This window comes from Herpailurus yagouaroundi, unplaced genomic scaffold, assembly GCF_014898765.1.
Source record: "Herpailurus yagouaroundi ecotype Mexico unplaced genomic scaffold, PumYag 211, whole genome shotgun sequence".
Classification (NCBI taxonomy): domain Eukaryota; kingdom Metazoa; phylum Chordata; class Mammalia; order Carnivora; family Felidae; genus Herpailurus; species Herpailurus yagouaroundi.
Genome location: NW_024412442.1, coordinates 8,714,388 through 8,739,166, shown reverse-complemented (window position 1 = coordinate 8,739,166; position 24,779 = coordinate 8,714,388). Strand labels below are relative to the sequence as shown.

General features: G+C 45.1%; 3 protein-coding genes across 4 annotated transcripts in view; all 3 read right to left on the bottom strand.

Moving 5' to 3' along the window:
• LOC121016598 (interferon-induced protein with tetratricopeptide repeats 1-like) overlaps positions 1–24,765 on the bottom strand; it is a 41,094-nt gene extending 16,329 nt beyond the window's left edge. The window contains exon 1 of the mRNA XM_040454293.1: positions 24,668–24,765. Within this exon, the coding sequence (XP_040310227.1) occupies positions 24,668–24,672 (5 nt within the window). The 5' untranslated portion in view covers positions 24,673–24,765. The remainder of the gene's footprint in view (positions 1–24,667) is intronic.
• LOC121016597 (interferon-induced protein with tetratricopeptide repeats 1B-like) lies at positions 1,259–24,767 on the bottom strand. Its single transcript, XM_040454291.1, has 2 exons — positions 24,668–24,767; positions 1,259–3,862 (listed from the first exon to the last, which is right to left on the bottom strand). The coding sequence occupies exons 1-2, from the start codon at positions 24,670–24,672 to the stop codon at positions 2,443–2,445; spliced, it is 1,425 nt and encodes a 474-aa protein (XP_040310225.1). The 5' UTR covers positions 24,673–24,767; the 3' UTR covers positions 1,259–2,442.
• On the bottom strand, positions 11,935–24,779 carry IFIT3 (interferon induced protein with tetratricopeptide repeats 3). 2 transcript variants are annotated; one of them, XM_040454290.1, is made up of 3 exons: positions 24,668–24,736; positions 20,877–21,004; positions 11,935–13,878 (listed from the first exon to the last, which is right to left on the bottom strand). In XM_040454290.1, exons 2-3 carry the CDS (start codon positions 20,879–20,881, stop codon positions 12,414–12,416), a joined length of 1,470 nt encoding a protein of 489 aa, XP_040310224.1. In that variant the 5' UTR covers positions 20,882–21,004; positions 24,668–24,736; the 3' UTR covers positions 11,935–12,413. The 2 variants fall into 2 exon arrangements, with proteins under 2 accessions (XP_040310224.1, XP_040310223.1); XM_040454289.1 differs by lacking the exon at positions 20,877–21,004 and having other exon boundaries at positions 24,668–24,779.

Here is a 24,779-nt window from a genome sequence, read left to right as displayed (position 1 = left end):
CCCGTGGTGTTCAAAGTCCCACGTCAGGGGAACATAGATACCTGGTGCTTCAAACAAATCACTTAGAATATTTTCTCATCCTGTGTGGTTTTATCTTCTAGCCCGTATATATTTTGGCTCATTTGCCTCATTTTGGTTTACCTTTCAGATACGGCTATTTGACCTTTTTATCCTGACAGTTTTGTCCTGAACATCAGAGAAAAGTTGAGAGGATTTTACAATGAACACTAATATACTCAACTACCTAGATCCTACAGTAACATTTTACACATTTGCTTAACTGCAAATCTATTCATCCATCAAGTCTCCATCCATTTATTTACCTTAGTTTTTGTTGTGTAAGAAGGCAATTCGCTGATGAAACGTGTCGGCATGCATACTGTGATGATTTCAGTCACATCTTGTTTACAAGAAAAAGACAGTATTCCTGCCCCAGTAGGTTTTTTTTGTTGCTTCAATATAATAAATCCATTCTTGGTTTAGGAGCGACAAAATTGGAAAGGGCAGTAATTTTGGTGCTAATTATTGCTATTAATTGTTTTCCCCGGGTATCATCTGAGTGACCGCCACCCTCCGCCCCATAGGTCAGTTCCAGCCCTCAGGGAAAAACCTACCTTACAATTCCGTGGCCTGCAAAAGTAAAGCCCTACCCAATACTTGAAAAAATTCTTGGTAGTGTTTATATTCCCGAAGCTTCTGCCTCAGACCTTCTGTTGCTTATAGAAGTCACTTCTGTGTTTTTCTACTTCCATCCAAACATAGAATACATGTTTTTCTTAAGTTTACTTATTTATTTTGAGAGAGAGCATGCGCTTGAGCCGGGGAGGGAGAAAGAAAAGGAGGAAGAAAGAATCCCAAGCAGGCTCTGCGTTGTCAGCACGGAGACTGATGCGGGGCTTGAACTCACAAACCGATGGATCATGACCTGAATTGAAATCCAGAGTTGGATGCTTAACTGACTGAGCCACCCAGGTGCCCCAAGAATACACATCTTTTTTTTTAAAAAAGAATTTTTTTTAACGTTTATTTTTGAGAAAGAGAGAGAGACAGTGCAAGCAGGGGAGGGGCAGAAAGGGAGACACAGAATCCGAAGCAGGTTCCCAGCTGTCAGCACAGAGCTGGATGCGGGGCCTGAACCCATGAGCCTAATATCATGACCTGAGCAGAAGTCGGATGCTTAGCCGATTGAGCCATCCAGGTGCCCCTGGAATATATACCTTTTAAAAACCTCACTAATAAAACTCACTCAAAGACTTTGTTAGCTTACCAAGTTTCTAACTTTACTGAATGCTTTTGGAGAAAATATCTTAGGGAAAAAGAAGATTATATGATGTACCCCAAGGGCCAGCACCTAAAAACTGCATTAATGTATTTGTCACTTTTGGCTTGCACCTCCTAAACGGGATTTTCCTTTATTTGTCTTTCCCCAGTACATTTTAATTTTTCTTAGGGGTGAGTACACGTCCAGCGACGTGTTTGGAATGCACAGATTCTTTGCGATTGCCAGCAGCTGGACAAATGTGTCCCGAAATGTTTGAGTTTCTTATGAGGTTATAGACTTGGCTTCCTGGCCAGCAGTTCTTGGCTGTGGGAAGGCTTTGGGAGATGGACACCGGGACTGGAACACTCTAGTGACCTCCTGAAGTCCCTTCTCTTTTCTCTTTCATCTTTGCTCATTTGCTTTGCTTTTAGATCTTGTAGGTCGGCACGCCTGGCCACATGAAAAGTAAATCTTTTTTTTTTTTTTTAATTTTTTTTTTTTTAAACTTCTGACTGGGTTACAGTGTCAGGAATTTTCCAAATACAGAATGTGTATGTGCACAAGTCCGCAGGAATGGGCCTGTGTGAGCTCCAGAATCAGTGTGTGTGGAGAGAGATACACATGGTGCATGTGTATATGAGCAGCCCATGCTCTTGGCTCAGGATGACTGTCTCCAGGAATTCATGCTTTGAGTGTGTGAGCCAACCAGCGGAAGTGTCTTTGGACCAAGGCACGGACGTCCTGTGTGTGTGCTCCTGCAGAGACAGGGGTGTGTGCACAGAGCTACACTGGTGTGTGACCGGTGTGCTGGGCCCAGGAGGGGCTGAAATCTTCCCTGTTTAAGACTGCTCTGTTTCGGAGACCAGGCAGATGGAGGATGGAAGCCACCCATGCACCCTTTCCCCATGCAAAGCCATAGGGAAAAGAGCTTCCGTTGGCCTAGCAGGTGATAGGTGCCCCCAAAAGCATCAACCGACCTTGGCCAATGAGTACAGGGATGTGTTACACATTGACAGGAGGGGAAAGAAAATGGTGTGTGTGGGGGGGTGCTCAGCAGGCAGCACAGCCTGTGTTGTATCAACTCTTGTATTTCAGCATGTCACATGTTCCTGAAAGCAGTGATCAGGAAGGTGTTGGCTATATTTAGTTATGACATTAAACAAGTAATGGTGACCTCTGTTTCAGACCATGGCGTTGGAGTCAGCAGCCAGCCTGAGAGCCTTCTCATAACACACCAGGGCCTCACTCACTTCCCCTTTCAATTTGTGGATGAGCCCAAGGATGCTGAAACTTTCCACCACACGTACATTCTGATGAATATGTCTTTTAGCTAACTTCTCTAGGGCGCTGAGAATTTTTTCCCTGGTGCGGGAGATGCTTCTTATTTTGAGACCTTTTAAATAATGGGTGATTGCTTTATCCACAGATATCTTGTGAAGTTCTTGGAAATGGCCATAGCAGTAATGAATCTCTTGTTGCAGATGATCATTGATGTTCTTCATGTGCAACACTTTCTGAAAGGCGTCCTCAGCCTTTGTGTGTTGGCCTATTTCTGCATACATGTAAGCCAGTTCAACATAAGCCAACTCAAATGTGGGCCTTAGCATCAGAGTCTTTTGAATTTCACATATAGCCAAGTGAACCAATCTGTGGACATTGTCTCTATCCTGTCCTCTGGGCTGCCAGTTTGCCGCTCTCTTGATTTGGATCATGCGTGCCTTGTAACAAAGCCCCATCTGGTGATGCAGGAAAGCGGAGGAGGGCGTGGCCCGCAGGGCCCTCTTTAAGAGCTGAAGAGCTTTATCCAGAGCGCCTTTCCTGCGGTAAAACTTGGCCGCGTATCGAAAGACGTAGGTCTGCGAGGACATGTTGGTCAGTGCCTCTTCGACGTACTTTTCTCCTTCGGCTTCTTGGCCCACGTCCTGAAGCTTCAGGGCGAGCAGAGCCTTGATATACGCGTCTTCTGGGTTTAGCCTGATGGCCTCTTTTAGAGGCTGCAGACAAAATGCGTCGCTGACCTGGGTCGCTTTGTTGAAGCCGTCCAGGCGATAGATGGTGATGGCATACCCAGTGCTGAATTCAGGGTTCTCAGGCTCCGCTGCCAGAGCCTTTTCGAAGCAGGCCTTGGCCCGCTCATAGTTCTTTCCTCCACACTTCAGCAAGGCCCACCCTTCCTCACAGTCCATCTGAGGACACTCCAGCCTGTAGCAGGAGGGGGCTGCAAACTTCTCACAAGTGTTCGCCACCCTGTGCAGGTAAGTCTGGGCCTCCGCCAGCCTGCCCATGTGGTGATACAGCCAGGCGTAGTTGCCCCAGGTGACCAGGCTTCTCACAGCCGATCGGTCGCCGTGTTCCTGCTGGATCAGGTCTTCGGCTTCCTTCAGGCTCCCCAGGGCCTCCCGAGTCTGGCCTTTCAGGTGTCGGACATAGGCCAGCAGGTTGTGTATGCCCGCGTTGTATTTGGTGTCTAGGAACTCAATTTCATCCAAGATCCTGTTCTCTAAATCGGGCATCTCAGTGTCTTCAACTAGCAGCTCCCAGGTGAAGTGGCATCTCAGCTGAAGCAGGCTATCTTCAATGGGATTCCCGTTTGATTCGTCACTGTAAAAAGTAGACAACAATTATTTGTATTTTTAGGAGAATTCAGTCTAATAGGAATGGAGCCAGCACTTGAATGGTCAAATGATACCTTCCAGTGTCCTTGCCTCCCCCTATCTGTTGCCTCCCTGGGTTCTGTGGTCGCGTCATTAGGACAGAGAGCAGGTTGGTCTAAAAACCCTGAGGAAATGCTCATCGCTTTATGGCGCCAACAGGTAGGTTACATGTAGTCTAAAAGGCAACCTTAAAGGGATTAATTCTGCTAATGTCAAAACAATTTTAGCCCCACCCTCAGCACTGCAAAATCCTTCTCTCCTCAACGTTGCAGTGCACCACTAATGCTGTCAGAGGAAATGTGGGGAGAACTTCACCTGGTGTTGGGTCAGTGTAGGACCCATCTGGAAAGCATTCATCTTTTTTGTCTGTGTTCAGACATGTTTTATGGAGTGGCCTTGTTTTTGTTTTGGTCTCTCATGGTGTCAGGGTGGCCTTGTCTGATGTTGATGTAATGTGCATGTGGGACAGGGGAACAGGGTCCTGGCTGTGGGGCGCTGTCCAGCAGCACCGGGGCCTTGCTGATAGTGTCGGGCTGTGTGGGTCTCTTTCTTTCTGTTCAGAGAGCTTCTATATTATTGCTTCAGCCCAGAGCTGTTGGCATGTCCAAGGCGGCCTTCGTTGCCATGAGCTTCTTCCTTACCCATTTCTAAAGTCTGCAAGCCATGAATGACCATTAGTTACATGTCAGGCACTCTGTTGGGACATGGATATGACAGATTTCCTCTTCTCAGTTGACTTGCCATCTAGGTGGGAGACAGATCCATGAGCATTTAATTTTAACAAAAGCAGTAGATGTTGGTTGCTTTATAATCACAGAGGAAGGATTCTTTCTCTCTTCTTGAAAACACCTTCTTGGGTTAACTCTTAATCTTTCAGCTGAAGTATTTTGAAGAATCATAGTCCTGCTGGCTCCCCACTTAGAGAATACTCCTAAGAAGATATGCAGTGGCCAGGCCAGGCCCTGGCGGTTTTGAGGCTACTTATGCAAAGGTGCAGTGATGCTAGCTGCACATGCTAAGGCTTCCAGAAGGATCGCTAAACCAGCACTTGTATCTCAAGTCGCAGTAAACGTGCAGAAGCAGATAAGAGGAATATGTAACTGTGAAAGTGCCAGCTGACCACCAGATTGGGACTCTGGAAATGGGACATTTTACGTGACAGGGGCCTCGCTGTGTGGATTCTGCCCTTACCGTCCGGTCAGGCATGAGTTTGTTTCAGGTGGCTTGGCACTTATACCCCCTGAACGTCATCAGTTGTTCCATGGTCTGTAGGTGAGATCTAGCCCCTCACTTTTCCTAGGACAGGCAAGATACCACCTGGGGATCGGACTCAAAGAAGCAGAGGTGCAGAGCTGGATTATACCCACTTCCTCTCAGTGAGTTGGCTTATTTGGTACTCCTATTGGTGCCAAAAATTAGAAGTAATCAAGATGTTCTTCGGCAGGTGAGGGAATAAACAAACTGTGGTACAGCCACAGAATGGAATGCTATTCATCAGTGAAAACAAATGAGCTCTTAAGCTAAAGGACATGAAGGAACATTAAATGCACATTGCTATGTGAAAGAAGCATCCTAAAAAGGCTATACCCTGTACATCCAACTTCATGACATTGTGGAAAGAACCAAACGATAGGAATAGTAAAAAGATCAGTGTTTGCCAAGGCTTTAGGGGAAGTGGTATTGTTGGAGCACAGGGCGTTTTTAGGGCGATGTAATTCTTTTGATGATAGAGCAATGGTAGATGGGTGATGTTGTGCTCAATACAAAGAGTGAGCCCTAATGTAAACTGTGGGCTTCAGTTAGGAATAAAGTATCAATACTGGTTCATCAGTTGGAGCTAATATACACACAAATGCAAAGTGTTGATAATAGGGGAAACCGTAGGAGGGGTGAGGGTGTGGAGGAGGGAGGTATATTAGAACTCTGTACTTCCTGCACATTTTTCTATATGCCCAAAAGGGCTCTAAGAAATTGAGTTTATTAAGTGAAAAAAAAAAAAAAGAAGAAGAAGACTTGCAATAAGGAAGGGAGACAGTTCTGATCTTAAGATCTGCTAATGTCTGAAAGGTTTAGTCAGAAGAGGGCTTTTCCTTTACATAGAGGTGCAAACAAGGCTAGAAACTGGGTGTTCTAGAAACTTCTAGAAACTGGGTGTCAGGGAAGAAGGGAGAGGGTGGAGAGATCAGGAAATCTCTTCCCTTGTTGTTAGCTAAGCTTTGAGAGGGATTGTCTGGCCTTCCAATACTTGTTTAGCCTTGGGGGCGAGTCAAATTTAAGGGTCTCGTGGGGAAAGAGAGAGAGATTTGGCCAAGTTAAGTTTATAGGCATTTTGACTTACAGCAGTGGGCAGAACATCTAAGCAGAAAATCAACAAGGAAGCAATGGCTTTGAATGACACACTGGACCGGATGGACTTAACAGATATATTCAGAACATTTCATCCTAAAGCAGCAGAATACACATTCTTCTCATGTGTATATGGAACATTTTCTAGAATAGATCACATACTGGGATACAAATCAGCCCTCAAAAGGTACAAACAGACTGAGATCATACCGTGCATATTTTCAGACCACAATAAAGGGTTTCATAGCAAAACTCTAAATGAATCGTAATAAAAAAATTTGGAAAGACAACAAATACTTGGAGATTAAAGAACATCCTACTAAAGAATTAATGGCTTAACCAAGAAGTTAAAGAGGAAATTAAAAAGTACCTGGAAGCCAATGAAAATGATAACGCCACAGCCCCAGACCTCTGGGACGCAGCAAAGGCGGTCATAAGAGGGAAGTATATAGCAATGCAGACCTTCCTAAAGAAAGAAGAAAGGTCTCAGATACACAATCGAACCTTACGCGTTAAAGAGCTGGAAAAAGAACAGCAAGTAAAACCCAAAACCAGCAGAAGAAGGGAAATAATAAAGATTAGAGCCGAAATCAAAGCTATCAAAACCAAAACAAAACAAAACAAAAATGGAAATACCCCAGTAGAACAGATCAATGAAACCAGGAGCTGGTTCTTTGGAAGAATTAACAAAATTGATAAACATCTAGTCAGTCTGATTAAATGTACAGGCACTTTGTTCTGATTGATCATGGGAACACATAATTCAGATGATCATTTAGGAGAAGCAGAATGAGAATCTGGAGAGTCTGTGGCCTCAACAGAGGGACACAGGGGTCCCATCCCGAGTTTTATCTAAGTAATACGGAAAAGGGTGTTTCTCTGCAGTTTCACAGACGACCACAAGAGAAGTTGAACTGGACAGGTTTATTCCTCACAGGTCCTGATGCCACATGATAGGGATGTCAAGGCAGGCTGCAGGCAGAGAGGAAGCGTTTATCATGGGCTGTGAGTGAAATGCTTTGGGGTTCTGGGCGTAGGTTCGGAATGGTCCCTTCAAACTCAAAAGAGTGGGGTTTCGGTCAGCTCCACAGGGGCTTCTCTAAGGGGAGGAGGGCAGAAGGGGAAGGCCCTGGGAGGCCAGGAAGGTTGTTGCTCAGACAGGCTGCTGGGAGATATCATATCAGGAACCTACATTTGCTTGTAATTCTGTAGGCTGCTATCTAGGGCGTGTACTTGCACACGAAGACTAATGTTAGTTCAACGCCCCACTCAGGCTCCTTGGCCAAACAAAATGGATACCGAGACAGCAATAACATGGAGTAGCTTAGCTAAACTCCCCACATTCTCAGACACCAAAGTTGGGGGTGGGCAGATTTTTTGACCGTGGCTTTTGTCTAGAAGCACAGGGCTCAGGTAAAGTTCAGCATTGTCAACATCATTCCAGGCTGTCCTGTGCTTGGTGCAGCCCCTACAGCATCCCACTTCAGTGACCTCTGTCCCCTCTGGGCTCCACATGTTCATGGAGACAGAAGTCTTAGAGGCCATGAAGTCTAAGAAAACTTCATTGATGGGACGCCTGGGTGGCTCAGTCGGTAAAGTGTCTGACTTCCTCTCAGGTCATGATCTCATGGTCCATGAGTTCAAGCCCCACATCAGGATCTGTGCTGACGGCTCAGAGCCTGGAGCCTGCTTCGGATTCTGTGTCTCCCTCTCTCTGCCCCTTCCCCACTCATGCTCTGTCTCTCTGTCTCTCTCAAAAAAGAATAAATAAGCATTAAAAAAATTTAATAAAAGGAAAAATTCATTGACATGATGTCAGCAAATTCATTATGTCAGGTTTGAATATGAGCTGAAGGGAATTAGGTCTGCCAATGACTTATCAACCCTGCATGATGGTTTATAAGCCTCAGTCATCTGGCACCTCTGGAAGCCATGTTTTCCTTGTGAACTCCTGTGTGTATGTATGTAATTAAACCTATTTTTTCTCTTACTAACCTGGCTCTTGTCTAACTGACTCATGAGCCCAGCCATTGAATATAGGAGGGTAGAGGGAGAAAGATTTTTCCTCCCCTGCACTATAGAAGCTCTAGTTCTCTCCACCCCTTTGAGTTATGCATCCCTGAGTTCCCCCATGTGTGTGGATATACCAGTTAATAAGCAGCTATTTTTCTCTTGCTAGTCTGTCGTCAGTCTAATTTGCAGGGCCCCTGCTGGAGAACCTGGGAGTACTGTAGGGGGAAAAGATTTGTTTTCTTCCCTTACACTATAATATAACTTACCTGTAATTATGGCTGCATGCTGAGTCTGGGAGTCCTTTTAACACATGGGCAAACCTGAGGGTGGCCATGGGTCCCCTCACTGCATGCTTGAAGGACCCTGACTCACTGAAACATGGTGAAAGCATTGTTTGGGAATGAAGGGTAAAGGGATAGATACCTGGGGTGCCTGGTGCCTGTGGAGTCATTGGTGGCACTCATAAACTGTACAGAAAAGGGTTAACATATCAGGCCTTAGACTATGATCCTTAGAAAGACCTGCTTGCAAGGTTTGTCCTTGGCGGACATCTGGGAACTTGGATTTTTGGAATGCTCCCACCATTCTCTAACTGATCAGGCTGGTTTGCTGTGCCTAAACAGTTTGTGCAAACAGTCTGGTTAATGCCGACACCTGCTTTCCTTCTGGGAATCTGGAATTTTGATATGTGCTAAGCAGGGGGTACCTGTGTGGCTGGTCCCCGATACAACCCTTGGGCGCTGAGGCTCCAACTAGCTTCAGATGTGTCACATTTGATGCTGGAGGAATTAAGCACATCCTGTTTGATTCTACTGGGACAGAACTCTGGGAGATTTGTGCCTGGTTTCTTTGACCTTCACCCCATGCTCTCTTTCCCTGTGCTGATTTTGCTTTTGTTGTATCCTTTTGTTGTAATAAGTCTAATCCATGAATAGGACTGTATGTTGCGTCCTGTGAGTCCTTCTAGTGAATCACCGGACCCAGGTGGTATCTTGGGGACTCTGATGCCAACTTCCTAGAATTCTCATTGGAGAACACAATACAGCAGGCAGTTAGGGAACAGTCACTCCATCTAGTGGAGCAAGGGGGAGGAAGGACAGGCCAAGACTTGCTGAGTGTGGCTCTCTCTCCACCCTTCCCAATTTCCTATGAGAATGAATACAAAATGGACTGCAGAGGAAAATCTTAAAGTCCAAGGAAAGTATTCCCCATGCATTTAAGAGATCCTTGCTGTCCAGGCCCAACTTTTACAAAATGGAGCTCACTGTGTCAGCTGCTGGTGGTTCTGGAGAGGCTGGTGCAGCCCTGCGTGGACATAATTCTAAATTCCTTTGCAGGTAGCTTGAGGAGCATTACCACTGTCAAGGTCCTGTGAATTTGCCGTATCAGGATGAATTAAAAAAATCTGACACTGGATTACAAAACACAGTGGGAAAGAGGAGTAAAATGGAAAGCCAGGAGATTCCGGAATCACACACAGGAGTGTGGGGGAGGGAGGTTTGGATTAAGTGGAGGAACTGATAGGAAGAGACACAAGTCAGGGGTCTACCCTCACGGTAGAGCCTGAAACCTCTTGGTTGTGCCAATAGACTGAGGACACAGCATGTGAGAAAGTACAGAAATGCATGTGAGCAGAGTGTCTTGGTGTCATACAGCTATGGACTTGAGTCCCAGCGATACCTCTTTCTAGCTGTGTGGCCTTGGACAAGTTACCAAAACCTTTCTGAGCCTCATACCTTCCACACTGGTTTTAGATGCTAGCAATGGGCTTAGCACAGATCCTAGAACATAGTTCAGAGGCCAGTACAGAAACCTGCCATGATTTTATTGTTACTGTTTTGTAGTTTGGGACACTTATTCTTTTATTTTCCCAGCACCCTCCCCTAGGATTCAGAGAAGTTGTTTTAGAAGAGGTGAGCTCACACAGTGAGCCACTGAGCTGGTGGTAATGGCAATGTCATAGCCGTCAATGGAGACAATGTGTTCAAAATTTTTTGAGAGCTCAGTTCATTCCAGGCACTGCTGGAATGGGCATATAGTTGTGAGCAAAGGAGACAGAGTCCATGCTTCCCTGGAGCTGATAAGCCTGAGGGGAGGAGTCCATGGTTTCCCCTGTGGAGACAGACTCCCGTTCCTCCAATTGTCTCTTCTGTGGACAGCCCTAGAATCTGCTAAGACATGCTATGTGGCCACCAGTCAAGCCTGCCCCACAGCCTAGGTGGTAAAATGGCACTGGTCGAGAAGTTCTAAGTCCCCACCGAGTTACTAGTTGGGTAGGGTTGGGTATGGCCCCAGGTGGTAAGGAGTGGATGTCTGTGAAAAACCAGCGATTTCTTATTCCCTCTGGGTCTCCAGAGGCAGGGCTGTGTGAGATCAGGGGCACACACAAGGAAGTGCAGATTGTGGACGTTCCCTCAGACAACAGTAGATTGTGGGTGCAGAGGCATCTTTTCCATAAAATTGTCCAGGCAGCAAAATAAATCAAAGCCTAGGTATGTAGGTCAGGACAGATCAACAGCAATTCTGGGAGCCTTAGCACCATCTGGAAGGTGGATGGGACCCTGAGCATGGAGGGACAGGGTAGGTAGGTGGCCACGATCCTTGTGTCAATCAGCTGTGTGTGATTTCTGGGGATGGGACCAGGTACCCCTGTTGGAGAAACTTCCAATGTCCTCCTTCGCCACCAGTATTCAAAATCTTTGTGTCCTTGAGCATGTGTGTTTGCATATAGATGGGCAATTCCTCACCTACCCCAGCGCTGTACCTGTTGCCAGTCTCCACCTTACCCCCAGCCACCCTTCCATGCTCTTCCACGCTTTCAATGTTGGTTTCCATGCTAATATTCTTTACCTGGGCCCAGCAACCCCTCTGGAATGGGCTGCTCCAGGCCAAGGCTGGCCAGGAGGCAGCAATTCACTGCTGGGCACTTGGAGGCTCTCCCAGCCTTGCTGGAGCCAACAGATAATTCAGGGGTGGGGGGCAGCCTCACTGAAGTCTGCTGCTTTTACAGCCAGTGTGGCTTATGAAACACCTTCCCAGAACTCCCCTTGTGTACAAGGAAAGAGTCAAATTTCTGACTGCCCACTCATAAAGGAGGTGGGATTGCCAGTCCCTCTGTCTTGTCTGGGATCTGGTGCCTAACAATCTTCCTCTCCACCCAGACAAACGGATGATACCACTAGAGAAGCATACGAACGCAGACCTTGTAACGGGTTGAGGAGAGGTGGACAGGGTCCTTGGCACATCTCTTAGCTGCATGGTACACAAGCCTGTGGGTCTCCGCAGCTGGGAGGGACTACTTGAATATTTTCATACCGTCGGGCGGGTGAAGATCTCTGTCTCTATAGCCAGCCTAGTACTGGCACCTCTCACACACCGTCAGGAGGGCAACTGTCCAGGCATTGCTGGGTGCACAGCAACCCTGCAGAAGCTTCTGGCTGGGCACTGCACTCCGCCGGGGCCCCTGGACTGGAATAAGAGAGATAGTTCCCATGGCCGAGGGCAGGCCGGCTACAGGGGAGTGTTAGCTAACAAGGGCACGTTGACAGTAGTATGATATGGCTGTAGCAGTTACTCACTGTCCCTAGACAGTGTCCCGAAGAGAAACTTTGGGAATTAATATTACTCTCAGTCACACACGCAAAGCACACAACTGCTTTATCCTGAGTCAAAATTTTAAGGTTTATTGTAGCATCACTATCAAGAATACGTATTTATTTGTAGTATCACAATCAGGAATATATATACATGGCTGAAGCCAAGAGTCAGACAGAAGGAATATTCCAGGATTAGTCAAAAGGTGGTCTTTCAGGGGGTCCAGAAGGCTAGATAGCAGTGGGGCACAGGGCGGGAGACCTGGGAGCAGGCAGCGGCGAGCTAAGACTCTTGGCAAGAAGGGCAGGAATGGGGGCTACCCGGTGAACTGAGTGCAAACTGAGAATTACTCAGCAGCATGCAGGCCTGAAGCACTGTTTCCACTGCTAATTTTGTTATAAGACCTGCGGACCAGGGAAGTGTGTGTGGCTGATATGCACAGGGGAGACAGACACGAGGAAACGACTCCTCAGATGTGCCCTAAAGCAATAAGCGAGACCAGCACCCCACGCTCCCTGACTGTGCTCCCGTCCCTCCTCTGTGTTTCAGCTCAGGGTTGGGGGAGCTCTGAGAACAGGGCTGTGTGGGCCCCGGCCTGCTTCCTCACTGCCTTGTTCAAGCTCAGGGGATGGCAGGAAAAAGCTGCCTATGCCGGTAGGGCTGTTCCTTAAGAGGTAGCCCAGTTCCTTCTCATAACATTCGGCTGCCTGAAGCAGCTCTCCGTTCAGCTTGTGGATTAATCCTTGGAGATACCAAGAATTGGGTGCATTTTGTGGAAGCTGATTTCCAGCTATATTCTGTGGTGGGCACTTCATCTTTCCCTTCTCAGCTGGTTTTGTGCTTGTGGGCACACCCTCTAAATCACGTTGGACAGAAGTGTCTTCAGACTTCCCATGATGCCCCTCAAAGTCGCAGTAGTGCTGGTGGGGTTGTAGCCTCCCAGTGTTGGGGAGCTCCTTACTGAAAGCTGTCTGAAAACAGTCTTCTCTTTCCAGGAGGTCGGTGACATCAGAATATGCATACAGTGGATCCACTCCTTTCTCAATAGCTTTGATCACATAGTCAATAGCATGTTTCTTTAGTTCTTCAATCTTCTCTCCATTCTTGCCAGCTTCAGATTCTCCTGCACTCTGAATCTGTTTGACTTTTGCCCTATAGCAGCATGCAATCTGGTGATACAGGTAACCATTGTTTGGAATGGATTTCGATGCCCTTAGAAACAGTTCAATAGCTTTGTCTAGATCACCTTTATTTTTGTAAAATGTGGCTGCATTGAGAAGGACATCTGCCGGGCAAGGAGTGTTCTCCACGGCCTCTAGGACCAACCGCTCCCCTTCAGCTTCTTCATTCATCTTCTGCAATTTCAGGGCCAAGAGTACTTTGACATACTGATCGTCGGGATTCAGCTCAAGGGCCTGCTTCAGATCATCAACAGAGAATGGCTTCTGTGGTTTATTATCCAGATGGTATGTTGCGATGGCCAGTCCAGAAGAGAATTCTGGGTTGTTGGGCTTCTCTTCCAGAGCCTTCTCGAAACATACCTTGGCCCTTTCGTTGTGCTTTCCTCCACACTTTAGCAGTGTCCACCCTTCTTCACAGTCAAGCTCAGGGCACTCCATACTGTATGGATTTGAAAACTTCCCGCATACTTGTTTCACCTTGTCCACATACATCTGAGCATCTGTGAGTCTGCCCAGGTGATAGTAGACCCAGGCATAGTTTCCCCAGGTGACCAGCCTTCTGATTTCTGCTTGATCAGAGTGTTCTCGCTGGACCAGCTCCTCAGCTTGCTGTAGGCACTCCAGGGCGGCCTCGTTGTGACCATTTAAGTGTTTTACGTAGGCCAAAAAGTTGTACATTGTAGCTTTGAACTCAGCGTTTACGAATTCAATCTGGTTACACACTCTGTCTTCTAGATAACGCGAGACACCATCTTTTTTAAGTAAGTTCCAGGTGAAATGGCATTTCAGCTGTGGGAGGATTTTTTCCAGAGAATTCTCGTTGACCTCACTGTGGAGAAAATAGACACGGTCACTGTGATGTGCACCTGCCAGGCACCGCGCCCTGGGATGCAGTTACAGGTTAAGTTTGTGTGTCAATCTGCCCGGGCTGTGGGAGGCCCAGACTTCGAGTCTAACGTCAGTTTTGGGTGTGTCTGTGACCAGCATCTGACTCAGGAGGCAGGGGTAAAGCAGACTGTCTTCCCCAGTGTTGGCTGGGCACCACCCGGTCTGGTGAGGGTCTGAGTACAACAAGAAGGCAGAGGGAGTGTGAATTCTGTCTGCCTGGCTGTGTGAGCTGGACATGTGTCTTTTCCTCCCCTTAGACTGGAGCCTGTACATCGGCCTTCCTGGTTCTCGGGCCCTCAGACTTGGACCTCAGCCTATGGCATTGTCCCTCCAGCTCTCAGGCCTTTGGCCCAGACTGGAATCACAGCATTGGCTCTCCTGGGTCTGCAGCTTGTGGACAGTGACCCGTGATTATGGTCCTCGGCCTACATGATCATGTGAGCCAATTCCTGAGAATAAATCTCTTTCATTTTGTGTGTGTGTGTGTGTGTGTGTGTGTGTGTGTGTGTGTGTGTATGTGTGTGTAGTATACTATATATAAATACTATATTTGTAATATATATTTATAATATGGTATATATCTATAAATATATATACACATATATTTTGTATATATGTATATATAAATATATACATACACACATATATATTTTAAACCAACAGTAGGTAAGAATCTTTAATCTTTATTTTACTGAAAGTAGAGAAAAGAGTAGGTAAAAATAAGCATGTTTAGAAATTGTTGTAGAAAGAAGAAAAAAGAGGGTTAAAATTCTCAGTGAGGGAAACCAAAAAAAATATGTCCGGTTGTATAAAGGCTCTTCCCTTTCAAGAAATGGGGATAAAGCTGAAGATCCAGTTTGTTTTTAGCTGTTGGCAAATGGACAAAGTAACAGAAAAAATAGTTGAGTTCAAACGTTGTGAGTCCACTACTTGAACCTACTCATGATCTGAGCGAAGCCGATGACTACAGTTCAGGGCAGAGTTGATGGTGGGACAGCCAAGAGTCCCCCATCCAGGAGTCCATCCTGCCCTAACCTTCATGTAGAAGCTGAAGAAAAAGCTCTTCATGCAGTCTGAGCTCCATAGTTGGCTGCCCGAGTTTCCTCTATTGCGGTGCTCCGAACGGTTGACTTCTTGGTCAGCAAACACATGGAAGAGCCTGGAACAACTGCCTTTAGCAAATGCCTGCTGCCTCTTCCCAGCCTTGGTGGGTGGGGCCTGACATCTCCCAGCAGCTTACCTGGACATACATGTATCTCCTAGTGGTCCTGTTTGTCTGGAGAGCCCTAACTAATGCACACCCTATGTTGTCCTCGACAGAAGAGGAGGTACCTTCCTCACGCTCCCTAGCTTCACCCGCCTGTAGCTGTGCTCTGTGCAAGAGCCCATGGAGCACATCCCTCCCACTGTGTGGGCAGATCTGCAAGGTGAGGTGGGCAGGTGGGAGGAGAGCACTGCAGAGAGAAGACCTGGATCTCTTGTCCTGCTCCATTAGAAGTCAGGGCTCAGTCCTCACATGCTGGGCAAGGTGGATCCAATGACCCTTTACAGGGCTACTCCTTTGTGTCACTTTGTTAGTTTTGAAGGATGCCAAGACAAAGTAAAGTCAGTTATCCTTGCTCTCTCTGGCCTAGAAGCCCACAGACTGGTTAGAAGGAGCCACATAAAGAGACGGAAGCCCAGGGGTGTTTTACACCGTGCTGTGGAGACTGAGCCCTTTCCCTTCATCTTCACCATCTCCCTACAGTCACTCACACAGACCCATGGGCGCTCACTTTCAGTCTGATTGGGGCATTTTTCCCGTCACAGGCCAGATCCCCAGACAGAATGAATTAATTTTGAGGAACAAACAAGCAAAATCAACATATCTGAGTTTTGTAGATGGAGGATGCCAAGGGAGATCACTGGCCTTATTCAGTTGGATAAACTACCAGGTTCTCAAAGTGTTCTCCTATCACTCTTTGCCTGGGACTCGGAGGATGTTTCACTGAGTTTGTGCTCCCCTTTTCTACCAGTAGATTCTTGACACCACAAGATAGTTAAGAACCTCCAGAAATAATTAAACCCAGTTGTTGTGCATAGTTTCGGGTTTCACAGACCAGCACAACTTCATAAAGAAGTTGGGTCAAATAGGGCTGCCAACTTAAATTTGGCAAAATCATGACAATGGGAGAAAATGTATTCCAAAAGACAGCAACCACCTCTGCTTGCCAGCACTGGATTAAAAAACAAAAAGAAAGAAGCATTTTTTATCCCTGAAGAAATAAGAAAGATATAATGAGAATAAAGGGAAGTTCTTTAACTTGTCAAAATACATTTTGCTCACTGAGGAGCCACTGACTTTATTTGTACTTTCCCAAGGACCAGCACCGGTCCACACACTACTGCTGCTGCTCTAGTTTCTGTCTGTCTCTCCAGCAATGCTCATCTAGGCCATTTCTGGACCCAATGTGATCACATGTGAGATGCCTTATAGTGAAAGACACAGAGGCAAGGCAATTGACCCAAGACAAGGAAAAAGGGGGAAGTTGCTGTCTATCTAGATACCCTTTTATGTGCATGCCTCTATTCCTGGCCATCTTTATCATTCTCTAGGTCCCTGGCTAGAGCACCACAATGCCAATGTCTTTTATCTCCATTCTAGGGTTTTCCAGTTTGGCTTCATGTGGTGATTCTAGCTGCCCTGTTTGAAGGACTACAGATCATAACTCAAGGTAGCAAGTATTAGAAAGTAAACATTAAGAGCAAGTTGTAAAGATGATCACTGAACAAATATGTTTATAACTGTTATGCAACTAAGGCGTAATAGAGGCATTTCTGTGTTTCAGCATTCGTTAACTTTGCTGACTTCCCAATTAGGGCATTGGAGGAAGGCACGAGTTTCAGATCGGTAGAATGTATCTATAGATATAGGTGCCTGGAAATAATAGGTGAACACTCTATCAGCCATAGAGTGTATTCATCCAACTTCTCAGTGAGCCTGCAGAATAGCAGGTGACTTTGGTTGTTTTTGCTATAACACCGGTTTGATAACACTATCTCGCTATCTTTTTTTCCCGTGGTGATGACACAGGCTGAAATATTAGTAAACCAGAGGGATCTTACCAGACTAAAATTTTAGGCACTTATTGATAAAGATGAAACATATTCCATCAACTCTCCAAGATGAAACACATTCCAATCCTGTTATACATAAGCTTCAGGAGATGTCAGTGGCTCATGAAGTGTAGGGCAAGTAGAAAAGCTCCCTCTATATTCCTGAACCTGAGAGACAGCCCAAAGATGGAACACTTAGGGATACTCCATCCCTACCACCACCTCACCAAATGCTAGAGCTAGCCATGCTAAGGAATGTATGCTAACAAAGGGCAGTTTGTTCAGGAAGAGAGCCAACTGTGTAAGTGGCTTCATGATTATAAGACTTATTGAATATTTTAATTAAGTTCTGTTGACTTTTCATAAGGTTTCCTCTGTACATTTCCAATTTGATTATATATTTGACACCTGATACCCCCTTGAAGTAAGATTTGGAGAAAAGTATATTGGACCATGAGTCCTGATATCTTGATAAGAAGAAACATGAAACTTGGAGCTAGAGTCCAGGAGATTTGCTTTAAAACACTATTGCCTTGATAGGTAAATTGCTTATAAATCCAGTATAATGATTAAAAACAAAAGTTTTTTTTTTTTTTCAACGTTTATTTATTTTTGGGACAGAGAGAGACAGAGCATGAACGGGGGAGGGGCAGAGAGAGAGGGAGACACAGAATCGGAAACAGGCTCCAGGCTCTGAGCCATCAGCCCAGAGTCCGACGCGGGGCTCGAACTCCCGGACCGCGAGATCGTGACCTGGCTGAAGTCGGACGCTTGACCGACTGCGCCACCCAGGCGCCCCCAAAAGTTTAAAAAAAAAATAACTATAACCACCATAATCTGTTAATGTATAGACAAGTTAAAAAGATATAAATTGTGACATCTGAAACATAAAATGTAGGGGGAGGGAGGAGTAAAAAAGGTATGCATTCAAACTTTTAAGTTATATACTTAAAATGGTCTGTTATAAATATAAGATGTTTTATTTCAGCCTCATGGTAAACACAAAGAAAAAACCTGTACTAGATACATAAAAGGTAAAGAGCAAAGAATAGAAGCACACCACTACTACAGAAAAGCATTAAATCACAAAGAAAGAGAGCAAGAGAAAAGGAAGGAAATAAAGGAATTGTAAAACAGCCAGAAAACAATGAACAAGATGGCAATAGTCTATAGTCTATAGGCTATAAGTCTATAACTATCCACAATTGCTTTAAATATAAATGGACTATATTCTCCAATCAAAAGACACAGAATGGCTGAATGGATGTAAAAGAAGACCTAACACATGCTGCCTTAAGCTTTTAGGACACACATAGATGAAAGTGAGGGGATGGAAAAGATATTCCATGAAAGCCAAAGAAAGCAGGGGCAGCTATACTTATACTAGACAAAATAGACTTCAAGTTAAAGAGGGAAAGAAAGTCATTACTTAACAACAAAGTGGTCAATCCAACAATAGGATATAATGTTTATAAATGTTCATGCACCCAACACACCAGCACCTAAATATATAAAGCAAATATTAATAGACCTGAAGGGAGATAGAGAGTAATACAGTAATAATAAGGGACTTCTCTATCCCTTTTCAACAGTGGATAGATCATCCAGACAGAAAATGAATAAGAAAACATCAAACTTAAACAACACTTTAGCCGGGTGAACTTAGACATTTACAGAACATTCCATCCAACAGCACAAAATACACAGTCCTCTGAAGTGCACATGGAACATTCTCTAGGACAGATCATATGTTAGGCCACAAAAAAAATCTTAAAATTTAAGGAGACTCAAATCATATCAGGCATCTTTTCTGATCAGCATCACTCAATCATAAACAAACAAACAAACAAACAAACAAACACAGAAATCCTGCCATTTGCATCAACATGGAAGGAATATGAGGAGATCTTGCTAAGTGAAATAAGTCAGACAGAGAAAGACAAATACTGCATGATGTCACTTATCTGTGGATTCTTAAAAAAAAAAAAAAAAAAAAAAAAAAGGAAAAAAAGTCAAACTCATAGAAACAGTAGAAAAGTGGTTGTGGGGGGTGGAGTGTGGAAATAGGTAGAGGTTGCCAAAAGTACAAACTTTCAGATGTAAGATAAATAAGGTCTGAAGATCTAATGTATGACATAGTGATTATAATTAATAACATGGTATTGTATATATAATTGGGATTTGTGGAGAGAGTAGAACATCAATATTCTCACCAAAAATAAACAAACAAACAACACAAGTATGTGAGGTGATAACTGACCTAATGGAAAAAGGGAGCCCTTTCACAGTGTGTTTGTATATTGAATCACTATGATGTATCCTTTAAATATCTTAGAATTTTATGTGCCAATTATTCCCCAATAAAGCTGAAAGAAAAGAATAGAATTACTTTAGCAATTCTTATCCCTTTTCTTCTGTGTAGTTTAGGTACATGAAACACTCTGTTCCTCACTCCCCTCTTTGGATTTTTATTACATATTTTTATATGTTAATTCACATATTTACACATGTCACTGTAATTACATATTTATGATAATGTTAACATCATTAACTGAGTAGATCAAAATAAAACATTTGAAGATAATTCTGATTAAAAAACATAAAAAATACAATTCCCTTTTTAAAAACCAATACCCCATATGCCATGGCTTCCTCACTTACTAATTTAGCTTGTATGTTTGTGAAAGTTGCTCGAAACACTCTTTATATGTATATGTATGAAGTTTAGGCCTTATTTCTGATCTATTCAATCTGGATTTCAGAATGCAGGGCCTGCTAATTTGCGTTCTAACTGGGCACTCAGGTTAGTTGTGACATAGGACATTTGCTACAGTTTGTGACAGTTCGTCGTCCACAGGGGGCGCCTAGCAGGTCAGTAAGAGGGCGTGTCAGGTAGACATTGTCAGCTCAGAAAAATTTCCTTCCACTGTTCTAGGTTCTTCGGCTAGTCTAATAATTAAGTTGACATAAGACAGATGAACAGGGAAGAAAACTTTAATTTTGTAGGTGTAGGAGCCCCATAAAAGCATGAGGCCCAAAGGCAGTCAGGCAGTTGAGGCTCAAATGCCTTCTTCAGCTAAGTAGTGGATTGGGTCCTGAAGTTTCAAAGTGGTGGAGAGCAATTCTCAAAAAGATGAGTGTAGACGGTTGATACTCAGCCTTTTGCCCTGCCGTGCATGCAAGTCTCTCGGATAAAAAGTTATCTCTGGTAACAGCTCCCTTTGGGGTCAGGCCCCGTATCTAAATTCTCTCAGGCAGTTAACAGAGAGGTAAACGTTTTCTTGAGTCTGTTGGGTCTCAGTTGCCTTTGGCTCAAAATAACCCACATGCCAAAGCGGCACATTTTGGGGTGGCGTGTTTTTCGCCCCTTCACCATATTTCTCAGTTCTGAAAGAGCAAACTTTGGGTAAGAGCAACCTCATTATGAAATGCAGTGCTGGCTTAGTCATTAGCAGAGAAGTAACCACACTTTTGAAATAACCCACAACAACCACAACAAAATTCACTGACTTAGTCTTTTCACAAAAGAAACAAAAGAGGGACCGGGACCTCCAGAACTCTCCTGAGGGACAGTGGTGCCCTCCAGGCCCTCTGCCCCTTTCCACCTGCCAGTCTCTTCTCCTCCCCCCCCCCCCCCCCCCCCGGCTCTCCTGGAAGCACTTCCCTCAGTGTCTGTAAATCAGAAATGGCCACAAAACTAAGAGAGTTTTATGATCGAATTAGATAATTGTGTATTTCATCTATAAGCAAGCACTGCATCAACATACTTCAGGAAGTTGCATGCAAGGCTGAAGATTTGTGGGAAATTCTCAACTTCCTATCAGAAAAGTAGGGAACATTTACCTCATGATGGCTATTTCCCTCAATTCTGAAAAGCTGGGGTCCAGGCTGATTTTATTTTCTGCTTGTGGATCAGAAGCAACTGCTGAAGGGCCTTCCAACCAGGATGCCAGCTAGCCCTGAGATCTATGCTTTTATCAAACAGAAAAGGACAATGAGACCAATACAATGCTATCAGGATTCCCACTGAGGAGAAACTGAAACCTAATTGTCAGAGCTGAGGTCATTCCCACCGGGAACAGGGTTCCACGCACACTGGGGGTTTGGAAAAAGGCATTATACATATATATATATATATATATATATATATATATATATATATATATATAGGCCCTATTCTCAGAGCTTCTGTTGAAATCTGGGTGTGGGCTTGGGCTCAGGAATCTGCATTCATACAAGCACCAGGGAAATTGTGTACCTGGAGGAGCCCCTGTCCCACATTTTGAGAAGCACTATTCTAGAGGGATTCTGAAAAGCAGTTTCCCACTTACTTGTCAGAGATAATGTAGCATATCAAAGAGTGAGGCAGACCATCTAGAAGAGAGGAAAATGACCACAAGATACCTGGAGTTCTGTTACCTCTTTGACCTAGTCTGGAATATTTCTGGAATCACATTATTTAGCCTCATTTCCTCATGAGGAAATGGTCCTGAATGATCTTCCTTTTTCCTTCCATCCAAATTGTAGGAAACTATGCCTTGGGGAGGTCTGCTTTTACCTTCCTCTAATGTGTGGCTTTGTGCACTCCAAGAGCTTCCATCAAAGAGAGTGGTCCTCATTCTCCAAATAGGGATCTCGAAGGCCCAGTCCTTTAACTCCTGCCCCTTGTCTCTAGTGTGAGCACAATTAAAAGCATTAAGACCCTCCACCCTCTTGGATTTGGTCCACAGAATTAGAAGATGCTCGGCCCTAGAGTTTGGTACCTCACTAATGACTCTGCTCTGACACCTACTCTCTTGCCTGCTGAGCCTCATTTTCCTCATCTAGAAAGTGAGACTAAGTCTGGAAGTTTTCTTTCCATTTCTATTTTTTGGAACAGCTTGAGAAGGATAGGTATTAACTCTGCTTTAAATGTCTGGTAGAGGGGCGCCTGGGTGGCGCAGTCGGTTAAGCGTCTGACTTCAGCCAGGTCACGATCTCGCGGTCTGTGAGTTCGAGCCCCCGCGTCAGGCTCTGGGCTGATGGCTCAGAGCCTGGAGCCTGTTTCCGATTCTGTGTCTCCCTCTCTCTCTGCCCCTCCCCCATTCATGCTCTGTCTCTCTCTGTCCCAAAAATAAATAAACGTTGAAAAAAAATTTAAAAAAAAAAAATAAAAAAAAAAATAAATGTCTGGTAGAATTTCCCTGGGAAGCCATCTGGCCCAGGACTCTTATTTGTTGGGAGACTTTTTATAACTGATTCAATTTCTTCACTAGTTATGGGTCTGTTCAAATTTTCTATTTCTTCCTGTTTGAATTTTGGTAGTGTGTGGGTGTGTAGGATTTTGTCCATTTCTTCCAGGTTGTCCTGTTTCTTGGTGGGAATGCAAACTGGTGCAGCCACTCTAGAAAACAGTGTGAAGTTTCCTCAAAAAATTAAAAATAGAACTACCTTATGACCCAGCCATAGCACTACTAGGAATTTACCCAAGGGATACAGGAGTGCTGATGCATAGGGGCACATGTACCCCAGTGTTTACAACAGCACTTCCAACAATAGCCAAATTATGGAAAGAGCCTAAATGTCCACGAACTGATGAATGGATAAAGATGTGGTTTATACATACGATGGAATACTACTTGGCAATGAGAAAGGATGAAATCATGCCATTTGCAGCAACATGGATGGAACTGGAGGGTATTGTGCTAAGTGAAATCAGTCAGGCAGAGAAAGACAGATTTTATATGTTTTATGTGTTCCACTCAAGATGTGGGTCTTGAGAAACTTAACAGAAGACCATGGGGGAGGGGAAGGGGAATAATCATTACAGAGAGGGAGGGAGGCAAAGCACAAGAGACTCTTAAATACAGAGAACAAACTGAGGGTTGATGGGGGATGGAGGAGAGGGGAAAGTGGGTGATGGGCGTGGAGGAGGGCACTTGTTGGGAGGAGCCCTGGGTGTTGTATGTAAGTCAATTTGACAATAAATTATATTCATAAACAACAGAAAATGAGGCTGATAAAAATCACAGTTCTTCCTTCCTAGGGCTATTGGGAAGGTGATAGGAAATAACGCACGGAAAGCCCTCAACAGAGCGCACTACCAACTGCTGACCACGCAGAAAGAGTTACCCTCACAATCGCTGGTCTATTAGTGTTACAATTTTAAAAGAAGTTTTAGTGCACGGGGCAGCAACGGAGTTCCTCAGTGAGTGGGGCAGAGGAGGGCGCCCATCAGCCAGCCCGAAGACAGTAGGTGTTTCCCCAGGTGGTTTTTCCCCTTTGACAATTTTTAGCCCTGCCAGGGAGGAGCAGACCCACCTGGCCCTGGCCCTATATAGCCTCTGGGAACAGGGCAACTTGATGTGGGCACCCGTCCAGCAGAGTCCAGAGAACCCCTTACCACCCCCGCCCCCCAGACTTCCTCAAGTCAGTGACTCTGACACACCTAAGCACAGGCCACTGTAAAACCTCTTGGGGCAAAGTGGCTAACAGGGCGCTGGGCAGGGCCAGGCTTTCTGGTTAACCCCACTCATGGAGACACATATATAACTTGGAACCTGTTACATAGCAAAGGGTAACCTGAGGCACTTGGCAGTGACTTCCTCTTACCCGGCCCATTCCCAAATAGGAGCCCTGGGGACTTTCCCAGGGTGTGGTCACTGGGATCCTCCCTCCCCATGGTGTTTGAGTGAAAATGGCTTCTCCTTCTCTCAACTCTATCTTTCCTGAGGCTCTAATGGCAGAACTTAAGCATGTTCACATGCTTTAACAAAAAAACCAACAAAAACCCAAATTTGCCAAGATTATACTTTACATACAATAAGATGCACACATTTTAAGTGTAGAGTTTGATGAGTTTTGCGCTTTGACAAGCAACGAGCACCACCATCTCCCTACAGACTATTGACATCATTCCCAAAGATTCCCCACTCTGCTTCCTACCCAGCCCCAGCCCCCTCCACCGTCCCAGGCAGCCACCGACCTGCTTTCCATCACTAGAGATTAGATTGTTACTAAAAAAGAGATTAGGTCATTCTGTTTTGAAGAGCAAATTGTTTGCTGCTCCCCAGCTCTCATCACAGACATAGAAACACACTCTATGCTTCTGGTTTTGTTTTGATATAAGAAATGGAAAAATGCCCATCTGGAAGAATGATTTCTTCCACTTCCCACCTTGAACTGACCCAACGTTTCAGGGCAAAATTCCTCAACACACGAGTGGAGTTTGTACTACCAATTCCATCTTTAATAATATCTGCTGAAAAGAAATGCTTCTTTTTAAAACGACAAGAAAAAAAGCCTCTCAGTCGTTGCAAAGAAAACAACAACAAAAAAGCCCATAAAGAGTAATTCCATCACTCCTCCCAGGTCCAACTTGGAATCCACAAACTGCTTGAGTGGGTCTAACACTCGTGCTGAGCCCTTCCCTCTTCTGGGCTCCCAGCTAGAGGAGCAGTTCTAGAAGCTCCGGAAGCCTCAGTGTGTGTACACCGGGGAAAAGACCCGGAAATAAAAAGCGCCCACACCGATAAACGCACGGTTCATCCAAAAGCCGCGGGACAACACAGGACCCTGCCTGCCCCCAGCAGCTCCGTTTACAATTCGCATTCAAGATCAGGGGAGGGGCGCTTACGCATTTCTATGTCACTGACCTCATGTCTGCAACCTGCTCCTCTTCCGTTCTGAAAATCTGGCCCCCAAGCTGATCCGTTCTTGGGAAACGTCCCGAGTGTGCCCCAAGTCCCTGCTGAAGGAGCTATATAA